Here is a 15,021-nt window from a genome sequence, read left to right on the forward strand (position 1 = left end):
AAAGCATTACAAACTATTGAATACAATTCATTTTCTCCCTAACTATTTTTCTACCTTATTATTTAGCGACTTAACGCTGTCTACTAGCAGTTAAATATAAAAATTAAATTTTTTTTTTCTCCTAACTATTTTTCTACCTTATTATTTAGCGACTTAACGCTGTGCTACTAGCCAGTTAAATTATTTGTAAAGTCAACTTAGCTAATCGGGGAGGCCAAAACACACATGAGCTTTATAGTTTCTTTTTGGTCTCCCGCCACTTTTTCTTTGTAAATTATTTAAATAATTTTATTGCATTCTTCTTTATTACTTGTGTGGCAAATAAAATAAAATAAAGTGAAATAAAATATTTATTATGTGTTTGAAAAAGTAATTTCTTATCTCGTATTATGCTGGACGAACGCGAGTCGAGCGCGAGGCCCGCGAGCAGCGCGATCGAGCGCGAGCGCAAGAGGTTCGACCCAGTCTTCCATTTTTCGCGCATTTGTCGGCCAATATGGCGAAGAAGTGTTTATTTAGCCCTGGTGACCTGTCTGCACAGCAGTGATAAGATTGATTAGAAAAGCCAACTAGAACCGAAATTTCATTATCTGCATACAAGAGAGTTAAAATATGAAGATCCTAGGTTGTGTAGCCATTGTAACAGGAGGAGCACAAGGCATCGGGGAAAAGATTTGCACGGCATTACTGGAGAGAGGTTGCAAGGTACAAAATGTATGATAAAGTATAGTACAGACTGACATCGTGGACATTTAACATGCAAGCTAAACTTGTATGCGATATATCAGTCTGATTGTAGATAATTTTTATAATAAACATACCGCGTTTTGAAGAGTGTCCCTCAGTGATTTCTGACTAGGTGGTCGGAATTGCGGGGTACTCCGTAAAGACACTTTTTCTGATTCGATTCAGCATCGCGCATTCTGGGTTCCAGATTTTCCTTCTTTAAAAACCGGATGAAAGGGGAGGGGGGAGGGGGTAATACCATATATACGTTGTATGAGAGGGGTGAATAGGTTTGCGGTTTAACGGATTTGGCCTTATAAAGTGCGCACAGGTTGTGAATTTTTGTGATACATCGAGCGGATTTGCGGATTTTTAAAAAGGTGGATTTGTGAACTGCTTTTGACACCCCCCTCCTATGTGCATATGTGCCGCTTGATATGATGGGGTCCCATATTTAACCTTTCAGGATTGGGGTTCCAATTTTTGCCATTTAGTCTGAGATGGGGTCGCTATAAAATGGGGAAAAATTATGTCACTATATTTATATCTTTCTGCTTATTCAAATCAGGTCATTTTGAAAGGTGCTAAAATCAATAGCAGATGCTGTAGTATTGTAGAGAAAATTTAAAAATAAAAACATCCTCTTCACCTTTAGTCTGAGATGGGGTAGCAAATTTGAGCTTTTCTTGGTCATAGACGGGGGTGCCATATGACCAGGGTGCCCCCCCTGGGCTTTAAAACAAGTTGTCTTGTTCAGATTGAACAACTCAGGTTGTTGTAGATATAGTAATTTTGGCATTAGTATTAGACCTGTGAGATACAAAACAGCAAAACATTCCACAATAAACAACATATCCATCTCTATCCCCCCATTCCTAGACTATGTGTAGCTGTGCCCGTCCAAGGAGGGAGAGAACCCGTTTTTCCTTTAGTTAAAGGGTGGGTTAATGGCTACACATAGGATACCCCCTTGCCTACAGAAATTACAGTTTATCTTCATACGGTTTATCTCCCTTTAAAAACTCAGAGGCATTTGGAAATTACCCTCAACCTTAGAATCTTCAGTTACCTTCCTACTTAATGAAGGGGTTAAAAAAATTTTTTTTGGAACAACATTAAAGGCATTTAGCATATAGAAAGAGAGATTGTGCTGTGAGCTTTGTGAATTGGGAAGACGGTAGTTTCAATTTGTTATTGTAAATTTAATATCAGGTTGCAATATTAGATGTAAAAAGAGAGAAAGGTCTTCAACTCCAAGCGAGACTGGAAAGACAATATGGTTCAAGACAGGTGATTTTTATTACTTGTGATGTTACATCAAAGTCTCAAATGAAAGGTAAATGAAACAGTTATATAAATTTTTTGTGAATCAAGGGAATAAGATTTGTATAACCAATTAAAGTGAGCCAGTAAATAATAGGGGTGTCGAATGGTTAATGTGAGACTTTGCGAGACGGCGAGATTGATATCTTTTCTGCGAGCTCGAGACCTTTTTAGCCTTGCAAAAGAAATCGAGACTCCGAGAAAGTGTCAAAAAAAATTTGGAGACAACGAGATCCCTGAAATTTGGCTACAATTTTGCGAGACACGCAGTTTTTGAAGGACCATTCACCATCCCTAATAATACAAGCCATTCCAGTTAGCCTACACCAACTGGTAAGCCTAAACACAGGCTTCCCAAACTCACAATTTGAGAAATCGATCGAATAAATGATTTAGGTAAGCGTATGAATGATTTATGTAAGCATATGAATGATTTATGTTATAGCGTATGAATGATATATGTAAGCGTATAAATGATTTATGTAAGCGTATAACAATTTATGAGAGCGTATGAAGGATTTATGTAAGTGTATGAGTGATTTATGAAAGCGTATCGAGTGGGACCTGACTACTTGAAGTGCGCCGTGTTGTGTTACAATTTAGGCCGTTGGAGATTTGAGTGCTCTATAAGGCTTAATTTGTATGGAGTCTAAAATAACGTGGTCTCCAATAAAAGCGCTCGACAAAATAAAATTTTACCTTCTTTTTAATAAAATAAAGAAAATTTACTCACCTTTCTTGATTTCTGTTGTCATTTTGAGCTATTTCATCATTTTTGGGGGGTTTTGAGGTTTTTGTCGTAGCCTTCATAAGACGAAGTCAAGGCTAGACAGAGCCATTTCAAACGAGCCGTGCTGCAAGGCCGTTTTATCGCCAAAATTCGATTCCGCGGCTTGATTTTCTCCTCCGACGTAAAGAAGGAAAGTTCATTTTTCTCCTTTGAGCTTGCAAATTGAAGTCTATATATATATATTTTTTAAAGTGAACCACCTACATGTGTGATACAGTACCCCCTTTAATTCTGGCTACATTTGTATAACCCTACACTTAGATTCCTTCAGGAAGACAAAGGAGACATTTGGACGGATAAACATTGTTTGCAACAATGCTGGTATTGGTGTGCAAAATGAATGGGATGAATGGGAAAAAGTAGTCGACGTAAACTTGGTAGGTATACCACAAACTGCTTATTAAGGATACCAGTATAGTACAATTTAAAGCAAGGCTCATTGACAAATAAAAAGCAACCGGGAAAAGCCAGAGCAAAACCCTTTTCCTAAAGAACACTTAATGTACATTTTTTTACCAGTAAAACTTTGAAGTTGTGGTCCTCTTCGATGATGAAGGATGAACTATTATAGTGCAAGCTAGCCTGCAGCTTAAGATCAATCTTTATTTTACTTTGTTTCAGATTCTGATAATGATTATGAGACAATGAAAAATAAATATCAAACATTTAAAAAATTTTAAACCAAAGATAAATTTAAACCACAACAATTTATAATAGTAAAAACTGCAACCGCAGACAAAAATAGTTGGGAAGGTTGTAAAAAAATGCCCGATTCAGGGCCAGGTGTGAGCACCAGAGGCATGAGCGTCTTCTGGTGTGGATGCACCCATTGCACCCCCTGCTTACAGCCCTGTGATTAGACAGAGTTTCAAATTCAAACCCCATTAATTTTCTGTACTGCTGTAGGATTCCCCCATTCCTCTATTAATGTTGGTCCCTAGTCACTTTTAAGTTTACAATCTTGTGTGTGTTAAGGCCGGGTGGCTTCTCGTTTTAACATATTATATAGGGAAAGGGAGGGGAAGAATAAACTTCCCAAGACTTTTGTCAGGGGTTGTAGGAGTTTTTGCTACTTTGCCTAAACAAAATATTTCCAAAAACCATTTATAAATACACTTACCTTGGGTGGAAGAAGACACTGTGAGAAATCAGAATGACCTACCGGTACCCACAGACAGACCGGCACAGCATCATAATGTATGGACTTAGCCAGGCTGAAACTCTTGATTTTACCAGCCTGTCATAGGGAACATATTACATGTATGTACGTATATTTTGTATTTTGTCATAAACTGGAGTGGGCTTGTGGCATTGAAGTGGATAAATTTAATTTTCGTTTCAGAAAGGTGTTATTCTTGGCACATTTCTTGGTGTTCACCATATGGGTCAGTCACGTGGTGGAAAGGGCGGAGTTATCATCAATGTGGCGTCAATGGCAGGTACAGCTCAACACTGTGGATGATAGCCTGTCATGTGATCATTCAAATAAAGGCAGTTTTTGAGCAGAACTTTCATGTGGCACTGATTGTTTGTGCTGTACTCAGGGTGGTAGGGTTCTTACTTAAGTTTGTAGATTAAACCCTTAGTGCTGTGGGACCAATAATAGACTGAAATGCATTGTGCAGTACTTTCAGATGGTATATTCTTGTCTGTTTATTACAAATGAAAGCTAGTTAGCAGCATTTTTATGTAGTACATTGTGAAGAGGAACATTCATTTGATGTTTTTCAGGTTCTATGAAAGTTAAATGAAAACTTATAAACAAATTGTTTTCTCTTCAGGTATATTTCCTATGAGAGCCAGCCAGTCTGTGTATACTGCCACAAAACATGGCGTTATTGGATTTTCACAGAGCACAAGTGTATGTACATATTCCTTATCATTTAAATTATTTGTAATAAAAATTCTGATATCTGCAAAGAGCTTAAGCACATTTATTGGCGGCTGTTTGATTGGTGAAATCTTGTTTAGAAATTTTATATATTTTTTTAAGGATGGTGCCTACTAATAACAATTAAGGTATTTTTACCCGGCTGATGACTATGCAAGAAATGTAAATGTTACCAAGGGCTACTAAAATCCAAAAACTGGAAAGTTGGGGGTAGCCACGCAAATTTTCGAGATAATTTGGTTTGAAAACTGGAAAAATGTGCTGACGTAGCATTTTAAGTAAAACTAAGTAAAATTTCATTGCAAATTCCATTTGAAATTGGTTTTACATGAACAAAATCAACATTAATTAAAAATATAACAATCTTTAAAATAACTAACAAATAATGTCTTCGGAACTGTGTGATCCACCTTTTTATTAACAAAATAATTGCGTTTGAGCCATTTTCGACTTTAACATCTCTCACTTGCACGGCTAGAAAATTGGCCTAATTTTTTTTTCACTTATTATGACAAATTAAACATGTGCTCTAATTTGACTTACCACTTCCATTTTATAAAATAAAAAGTAGGGATCACCATGCGTTTTTAAAAGTTATGCATGCAAGTTGAATCACTTTTGGGGTTTGTTACATTTTTTCCTATCCCCTCCCTAGCGAGTTAAATATTTGTATCTCGCGCGAGCACTACGCCATATCTAGTTAACAGTTTGTGGGTTACGTTTTAGTGCTTAGCGATTTGTTTTTAACTGTTAATGTTAGCCTTTTTCAGTGGTTAGCGGTCAATGATTACTTCAATATGATGCTCTTCCGCTGTTTACGCTGTTCCTGGCTTAGTATAATTATGTCCATAAACTAGATTTCGTCCCAGAGAAATCTTTCTTGCTCGTTAGTCGCGTGCTTGGTAACATAGTTGAATTCGTCATTTGGAGTGAGCAAATTAATTAAAAGCGCGGGCGCCCAGTGTGATAGATGCATTGCGTGATGTGCCGCACGAGTGCGCAGTAACAGTAGGAGGCACCATCCTTAATTGGACTGCTTAGTATATAGTAAATAACAGGGAAATGAATCCTATGTTTCTCATTTTTTGCAAGCATAATTTGTGATTTCCTGCATGCACCATTACATTTTAGGCCTGGAGAACAGGAGAGAAGAAGGAGAAGAGCAACAGCTACAAAACCTTCTGCACATATTGCATGCCTATAAATTATAGTTCTTGGATGCATGCAAGGAACTACATCCAAATGCCTGCTGCATGCATTACACACTCTTCATGCATTGCATGCCTGTATAATTTGTTTAATACCTAGAAATAGAGGCACACAATGTCCGTATAAAGCTAAAGCTACTGTATGCACCTATGCACGCATTGCCTGCCTATAATTGAAATTATTCTTTCTCTGTGATAGGGTTTTCAAGAAACAGAAGGAATCAGAGTGAACTGTATTTGTCCCAGCTTTACAGAAACAGATCTGGTATTGAAATCGCTTGAACATGGATTGAACAGGAAAGAACAACCAGAAAGTCATGCCTTTATTTCAAAATATGGGCTGATCAGGTATATAAGGAATCGCACACCAAAGCTTTGCATGGTCAAATGCCAACATAAGACTTTAGAAAACAAGTTGGTGGCAAGTTTTGTATTAGCCATCCTGCAATGTTTAAATGGCTTAGGTTGAAATGAATTCCAACTGAATTCAACATTCTTAGCATTTCTGCAGGTTGTCTTGCTAGTTTGCCAATGCCCATTTTACACACCTGGGTGAAGAGATCACAGGGGGGGGGGGGGGGGTACTCCCATAAATTTCGGATAGGGGTGTGCCGCCAAGGTTCTTAAACCCTGACCCTATTTAAGGATAAAGAAAGCGAAAATTGATACCCTTTTTAAGGCCCAAAACCAAAAAATGACACCCTATTCAAGGGGAGGAGAAGCGTTCCCTGACGACCTAAATAACGGCTAACCGCGCACGGCAAGACACAAATCTTTATAAAATCGCTTTACTAATACCTTAACAGAAAATTCAGTTTTAAGATACCTTTTTTTTCGTTTAGCTGGGCGTTTATTTTAGCTTATAGAAATTAGGTGCCCCATCTAAGAATCACACCGGGAACACATTGCCAAAAAGAGCAAACATGATACCCTATTTAAGGACCGAGAACCTCAAAAACTCTACCCTATCGGGCGGCACATACCTATATAGGCCACATATGGGAGTACCCCCCCCCCCCCCCCGGGGAAGAGATGCACTGTAAGGCAGTGTATAATTGTCAGAACACAAAACGCCATGGCCAGGGTTCAAATTTGGACAGCTCAATCTGAATTCCAACACTCTAACCATTAGGCTACCACCTTATTAGGCAAACTATTAGAAGGCGGCATGGCACAATGGTTAGGATGCTGGACTTGTAATCCAGAGGTCCAAGGCTCAAATCTTCCTCCCTGTCACCGATGGATTTGTGTCCGGTTATCCCGAATTTAACTCCTAGCCTCCCAACGATCGCGGCTTCGCCGCTCTTTGTCACCGCAAAAAAAAAAAAAAAAGAACTGCAAGCAGTTTATAATCGTGCGGGTAATTTTTGACCACCTGACCTCTTTCAGTGCTTTGGCTTAAAGGCACGGCACCGCACAGTAAAATCTTTAGAAAAGCAGTCACTTGAGAAACACACAAGTCGTGTTTGCGTTAGTCACGGAGTGAACGTGACATGAATTTCCTTTACCACGTCATAGCCACATGCCTAGCCGGAAAAATGCCTGCTTACGCATGCAAATATTTATTTTGTTCCGAATGTTCAATAAAATAAACCCAAACCAGTTCATTTAAAAGAAAGCCAAATCACGCCAAAATAAAGAGTAGACTAAGGCCTAGACTTTCCCAAAGTCCTTCGACGCGCGGTTTAGGTATGTCACGTACGACTTCGTCACTTGCGACTTCGTCACTTGCGGCCGTCGCTGCGCGTCGCTTTTGCGACGCTTTTCGGCTCGCTTCGCTCGCCAATAGAGGGCGACTTGGTGCAAGTCAAACTAAGGGTGCGTTTCTTTGGGAAAAATCCAAATCCGGATTCTTGATCCAAAAACGGATTTTGCGTTTCTTTACCTATATCCGAAAATGGATTAATCTTGGATCAATGATCTGAAGAATCCACACTCGGAGTGGATACATCAGATCATATCTGAATCCGGATTTTTAGGATTCATGATCCGTGCGTTTCTTTGGGAAAGGATTCGAAAAAAAGTACCTTGGCCCAGCGGTCTTTGCTGTGAAAATACAGGTTCGCTCTTTGTAAACACTGCCATACGGAAAGTTTTAGGCGGTTATTTCGATCAATACAAAAATATTTCACGATAAAAGGAAACGGTAGCTTCAGATAGGTATGTAGTATCATTTTAAACGGGATACAGGTTTTCTAGAACAGCCACTGTGTGCCTACGGAAGTTGTATCCTTTTGAAATTGTCACGAGTGAAATTTGCACGGATCATTTCGCAATCAATCTTCGCTCTCAGATGCTTTCTCGCCACATTGTGCTTAACGATAAAGAAGATCTACTTCGACGTGTGGTTTTTGTAAAAGATTTTGTATGCTTAAATTATTTCAGCTAGGATACATCCGACGAAAAATAAATTTGTGCTTATATTTTATGTTCTGTGCGAAATGTGTTTACGGTGTTGTCATGGCAAAAAATCCGTTTTCGGATTCTTCGTTTCTTTGGGAGCAAAGTATCCGTGTGATCTGAGATCAATGATCCAATTTTGGATTTTCCCAAAGAAACGCACCCTAAGGCCATCCCATTGTGTTTCTCCGTTTAGCGTCTTCCGACAAGCTTTTGGTAATTCCCCTGGCGCGATGACGTGTATCCCGTGCTTTGGCACATTCTTGCTGAGCTTGCAACTTACGTTTCGATAACGTTTCGATTCTCAAAATACCGTAAACTCAAAACAAAAATTGGGCTATCCAGAAAATAAGTCTTCGTTTTGCAATATTTAACACATTCCGGGTAAATTGTACGACTTGTACTCGCTTCGAGCCAAACGCTTGAGTAACACAACAATAAATATTTCACACAAACAGAGCGCAGAATATTCAAACAGAAAATAGGTGAATGATTATTTATAGCTACAAGCGAGAGATTGTGTGACAGGGGTCTGACGTAGTGGTAGTTTCAAATAGCTTGGACATGTCCAAGCGGTCTTGGTTTTCGCTATGTGATTATATTCAGCCTTCTCTTCTTGTAAAATATGGTATGAAACAAAATTATACATTTCAGAGAGCAGAGTGTTCGTGTTAAACACGAGTGATCGGCTGATCGCTATTAAATATTAAATCTTGCGTGACCGTGACAGAAGAGCCGACTGGGCCGCGTGGGTCTGGATCGATTTACCGACAAAAAAAAATAATAAAATTCCGTGCAGATTATGAATCGGGCCCAGGCCCCACCCGATTAAAAAACCCTCTGGAACCCAGGGTACCCAACAGCTGGTTCAAAATTGGCACACTACAGTGCTAAATACTTCATACTAAGATAAAGTTATTTCAACAAGCTTAAGGACTACCAGCCACTATGTAATTTTGCTCATTGATTTCTTTAGGCCCGAGATAATTGCCACTGGAGTCATTCAGTTGATTGAAGATGACAACAACAATGGATCAGTGATGATGGTAACAAAGAAGAGAGGAATTGAATTTATGCGGCCTAGGAAAATATCCACAAAATCTAAACTGTGAAGTGAGGATTTTCGATAAGAGTTGATTTACCTAAAATATCAGCTTAGAGCCAGTAAGGAGTTAGTAGTAGACTGAAAACATCCTAAGATTGTCTGTTTTAATCTTTAATTTTTCACCAATGTTTCTGATCTTTTATCAAAAGAAAGACGAAATTACATAATTGCAAATAAAAAGTATCTTCATAGTTGTGAGACGTGAGAATGCAGTTTCAAAGAAATCCCAGGCAGAAATCCAAGACGCAACAAGATTTGAATCAAATTACTTCATGAATATTTATATAATAATTTCGTTGATATTGCCTGATGAGTGTGGTCATCCTTTGATCACACGAAACAGCGTTGTCGCAATAAAACGATGAATTGAAATCTTCCTACTTTTGATCATTATAATCACTGCTCCTCTCAGAGTTGAGCGCTCTACAAATTTATTCTATTCAAGTTCAAGAAGTTTAATAATTGCATTCAGTATATGACATGGAAATAAGAATGTGAAAACAAAAATGTATGAAAAGAGTCCCCTTATTACGGGTTATACTATGATTTATTTTATAATACTAATGTGTCAAAAAGGAGTGGTATTATATCCAGCAATAAAATTGCACCTTTGTATTTGACAATCTCTTCAAGTTATAGAAATAAATTAATATACTTCTTTCTTTAACGTATTTGTTGCTGTTTTTGTAAATCATTCATTCAATTAATCAATCAATCAATCAATCAATCATAATAATAAGGTATATTCGCGCGTGCCCCAAGGTGAGCCACTCCCCGCCTTATCGCTACGCTCGCAACTCGCGCGTGCCCACATCTGGTAAGATTCTGGAACTGTGAAACTGAAATGCTAATGACTATTTGTTGATGCTTTTTTGTCTTACATTGAGCAACTCTACTAAATCGCAGAAAGTAACAGCTAAATTTATTTCTACTTGCAATCGCCATCCCCGCCATCTAGGATTTGTTCTTTTCTATTTTCTTTTTCTTACTTATTTAAAAACAGAAGGCGACCGTCTTTATGCCATCCCTTAGTAGTTTTCATAACACCATTCGGACTATTCTATTTGCATGTTCCCAACCAAAAAATTGTTTTACTCGTTTGTAAGTGTTTGTTTGCTTATTCTTTTGGTCCTTTGTTTATTTAAATTCTATACATTTTATCTTGCCAAACATGTAACACCAACGTACGGTCATCTCATTGTGGGGGTAGCAAGGCGTGAAGGAATTTCCATGAAAAACATCCTAAATGAATCAATATGGCTTTGACAATAGCTTCTTTGAATGTCAGGGGGCTTAGAGATAATGTGAAACGAAGGGAGGTGTTTAATTGGCTACGAACAAAAAACTTTTCAATTTATATGCTACAAGAAGTTCATTGTACCGAAAACACTAATTCTATGTGGTCTGCTGAATGGGGGTACCAAACCATTTTTAGCACCTATGAGAGCAATAAAGCAGGAGTATGCATCCTTTTTAATAATAACTTTAATTTACAAATTCAAAAACAATACATCGACCCTTTAGGGCGCTTCATTGTTTGCGATATAAAAGCAAATGAAAAAAATTTAACGTTGGCTAACATCTACGCCCCGAACGACGATAACCCAGCGTTCTTTTCTGATTTTTTCGACCATCTTGCTGACTTCAAAAGCGAGGAAATTGTTATAGGAGGAGACTTTAACCTCGTCCTAGATCTAGAAAAGGACAAAATCGGTGGTCTTCCAAAAACGCACCAAAACAGTGTAAAAATTATTCACGAATTTTCTGAGAATCTTGATTTAGTGGACGCATGGCGGTTATTGCACCCCGAAACCAATAGATACACTTGGAGACAACGGCACCCTAAAGTTCAATGCAGGTTGGACTTTTTCTTGGTAAGCCAAAGTATTGCTAACTCGACAACTCACTCCGAAATATCTCCCGGATATAAATCAGATCACTCTATGATAACTTTAAAGATATCAATACATTCAAACCCTAGGGGACCGGGTTTCTGGAAGCTTAATACATCCTTTTTGACTGAAACGACTTATGTAAATCAAATAAAAGCAACTATTAAAGAAACACTTGACGAATATAGTGAAGATAACTCGGTCAGGCCTACACTTCTCTGGGAAATGGTTAAATTAAAAGTGCGTGAAAAATCTCTTTTATATGCCAAGACTAAAAACAAACAAACAAAGGAACGGGAAATTGACCTAGAACAATCAATTGCCAAATTAGAGGAGGAAGCCGACAAAAGAAATTTAGATGACGCTCAAACTTCACACATCGAGGAAGAAATTGATAAACAAAAGCGTGAACTTGAGAAAATAATTGAAGAGCGCACTAAAGGTGCAATATTGAGATCAAAAACGAAGTGGTATAACGAAGGAGAGAAGAATACTAAATACTTTTTAAATCTAGAAAAACGACACTATAAACAAAGTGCAATAAGCCAAATCAAAATAAGCGAAAACCAATTCGTTACTTCAAACGAAGAAATTGGAAATGAGTGTGTATCTTTCTTTAAGAGTCTTTATGAATCCAGATGTATGGCAGATGAATTGCTTGATACATCTGTCTTCTTTGACGGTGAAAACGATACAATCCTTACAGATCATGAAAGGGAAGCGTGCGAAGGTCCAGTTACCAAAAAAGAGTGCCTAGATGCTCTTAAAACCATGGAATCAGAGAAAACCCCCGGTACGGATGGCTTGCCAGCCGAGTTTTACAAAATTTTTTGGAATGACATATCCACCACTCTTATCAATGCATTAAACTTTGCCTACGATACAGGTCAACTCTCAATCACCCAGAGAAGGGGAATTATTAAACTTATCCCAAAAAAGGACGCAGAGCCTTATCTAATCAAGAACTGGAGACCACTAACTCTACTAAATTGCGACTATAAACTAGCGGCTAAGGCAATTGCTAATCGTATAAGAAAGTACCTCCCGAACGTAATTAACAACGATCAGACAGGCTTTATTAAAGGCAGATTCATTGGTGAAAACATCCGACTAATCGACAGTATCATTCGCTATGCAAAAGAAAAAAATATACCAGGATTATTACTGTTTCTTGACTTTGAAAAAGCTTTTGATACAGTTGAATGGCCTTTCATCAGGAAAACTCTAGAATATTTCGGTTTCGGCACTGGTATGATAAAATGGTTAAACCTTTTTTACCAATCTTCTGAAAGCTGTGTTTTAAACAATGGCTGGGCGAGTGATTTTTTTCAAATTCAAAGAGGCGTTCGGCAGGGGTGTCCCCTTTCGCCTTATCTGTTCGTTTTATCAGCTGAAGTGTTAGCCAAAGCAATTCGCAAAAATAGAAATATTAAAGGAATCCTAGTAAAAAATAAAGAAATTAAGTTAAGTCAATACGCGGACGACACAACTTTAGTTCTAAATGGGTCAAGAGAATCTTTACTAAATTGTCTTCAAACTCTGGATGATTTCTACAAAGTCTCCGGTTTGAAACTAAACGACAAAAAAACGGAAGCTCTATGGATCGGATCAAAATGTGGTAGCTCTGAAATATCACTTCCTGGAAGAAACTTTAAGTGGCCAAAAAACAAAGTAAAAGCTCTTGGTGTTTGGCTTTCAATTGACGCGAAAGAAACTGCGACTTTGAACTACAATGAAAAATTAGAAAAGGTAAGGACTGTCTTAAGCTGCTGGAAATATATCGCAGACTCACACTAATGGGCAAAATAACAGTCCTGAAGAGTCTTGTCGCCTCTCAACTCGTTTATGTATTATCGCCTTTACCTTCAAATGAGAAAGTCATCAAAGAAGTAAACAAACTTTTCTTTTCATTCCTTTGGAATGGAAAACCAGATAGAATCAAACGAAATGTTATCATTAATGACTACCCAAGCGGAGGCCTCAGAATGATCGATATTGAAAGTTTTAGCAAATCCCTGAAAGCCTCGTGGGTTAAAAAATATTTAGATGAAGAAAATCATGGTAAATGGAAACTTTTTTTTGATGTGGAGTTAGACAAAAATGGAGGTCCAATAGTCCTTAAGGGCAATCTCAACACGAAAGACATAAAGAAATTTCAAATTAAGGATACTTTTATCAAAGAAGTACTGACAATCTGGTCGGATGTTAATTTTGAAGATGAAATTAAATCTGAGAATCAGTTCCTTAACCAAAACTTATGGCACAATTCAGTGATCAGAATTGATGACCGTCCTGTCTTTTACTCTGAATGTTATCATAAAGGTATCACAAAGGTGAAACATTTGAAAGATGGCTCAAATAATTTCTTATCCTATTTTGAACTACAAACAAAATTCAGTCTTAAAATTTGTCCTCTCAAATACTATGGACTCATATCGGCCCTTAAACTGCTCTGGGACGCACACAAAAACAACCTTATTATGACAGACTCCGAATACGAAACCTTTTCGGAAACGTTAATAAAATCGCAACGAACAAGCCCACCAGTGTATGAGAAACTGATATCCAAAAAATCTACGCTTTCTTCCCAATCTCAACGGAAATGGTTTGAAGACTGTAATACAGAAGAAACAAAATGCATTAAATGGAGCGATGCCTATCAATTAGCCTTTAAATGCACCAAAAGCACAAAACTTATTGAGTTCCAATTCAAACTTTTACATAGGCGAATATCAACTAATGAATTCTTAACAAAAATTGGAGTACAAGATGACCCAAACTGCTCTTTCTGCAAAGAAGAACCAGAAAAATTAAAGCATCTCTTCTGGTCGTGCTCTAAGGTGACCTCCTTTTGGAACTCCTTAACCGAACTGCTAAAATTATCTAAAATATTTCCAGAACACTACACAGTAAACATCTCTGTCGCCTTAGGATTGATACCGGACTGCTCAAAAAATCATCGCCAAATTAATTTCTGCTTTCTACTGGCCAGACACTTTATTTGGATTTGTAAAAATAAAACAAGACCTCCTAAAATAGAAAGTTTTCTACTTTATCTTAAATCGATTTATGTCGTTGAACAAAGAACAGATGACACAACCAACAAAAATTGGGATTTGCTGGAAAGCCTTTTAAAGAAGAAATAAAATAAATGAATAAAAACTTATCTCTTTATCTTCACCCTCCCTAGTCGAATATACACAATATATTAGGCTCTAAGGTCCTCTGAACAGGTAATTCCTTCAACGCCCTTCAAGCCCCTCTCAATGACTGACAGAAACAGTTAAAATTTTTGAACAAAATGTCGGTAAGATAAAAATGGCGCAATTTGATTTAGTTTTTATAAGTTACCATTTTTATTTTCATTATCTTTAATAAGCCAAAAGTAGTTGTAGTTTTTTTGCAAATGTATTAAAAGAGATAAATTGTATTGCGCTGTTATAAGTATAAATATTAAATTTTAAGAAATTGAGTATTGTATTGTAAGTAGTGTGTTGTAAACAATTGAATTGTAATGTAGGTAGTGTAAGCAGTGTATTGTACTGTAAGTAGAGTAAGCTTTGTATAGTAATGCGTAAAGCCTTGTATAGTAAGTAATTAGTAGCGAACATGTCAATTTGTAAGAACGTTCTGTGTGTGTTTTGCAATAAAAAAATAAAAAAAAAAAAAAAAAAAAAAAGTCACGA

General features: G+C 37.4%; 1 protein-coding gene across 1 annotated transcript; it reads left to right on the top strand.

The window, feature by feature from the left end:
• Positions 1–505: 505 nt before the first annotated feature.
• Positions 506–10,110, top strand: LOC144649094 (15-hydroxyprostaglandin dehydrogenase [NAD(+)]-like). The gene is made up of 7 exons (XM_078508560.1): positions 506–705; positions 1,939–2,062; positions 3,101–3,216; positions 4,182–4,278; positions 4,621–4,700; positions 6,138–6,286; positions 9,315–10,110. Exons 1-7 carry the CDS (start codon positions 613–615, stop codon positions 9,448–9,450), a joined length of 795 nt encoding a protein of 264 aa, XP_078364686.1. The 5' UTR covers positions 506–612; the 3' UTR covers positions 9,451–10,110.
• The last annotated feature ends 4,911 nt before the right edge of the window (positions 10,111–15,021 follow it).

This window comes from Oculina patagonica, chromosome 4 (genome assembly GCF_052425735.1).
Source record: "Oculina patagonica isolate OP01 chromosome 4, crgOcupat, whole genome shotgun sequence".
In the NCBI taxonomy this organism is placed as follows: Eukaryota; Metazoa; Cnidaria; class Anthozoa; order Scleractinia; family Oculinidae; genus Oculina; species Oculina patagonica.

Coding starts and splice junctions, on each gene's coding strand:
- LOC144649094 (XM_078508560.1), top strand. CDS start 613: ATGAAGATCCTAGGTTGTGTAGCCATTGTAACAGGAGGAGCACAAGGC. Junction 706..1,938: donor TACTGGAGAGAGGTTGCAAG/GTACAAAATGTA, acceptor ATTTAATATCAG/GTTGCAATATTAGATGTAAA. Junction 6,287..9,314: donor TCAAAATATGGGCTGATCAG/GTATATAAGGAA, acceptor TGATTTCTTTAG/GCCCGAGATAATTGCCACTG.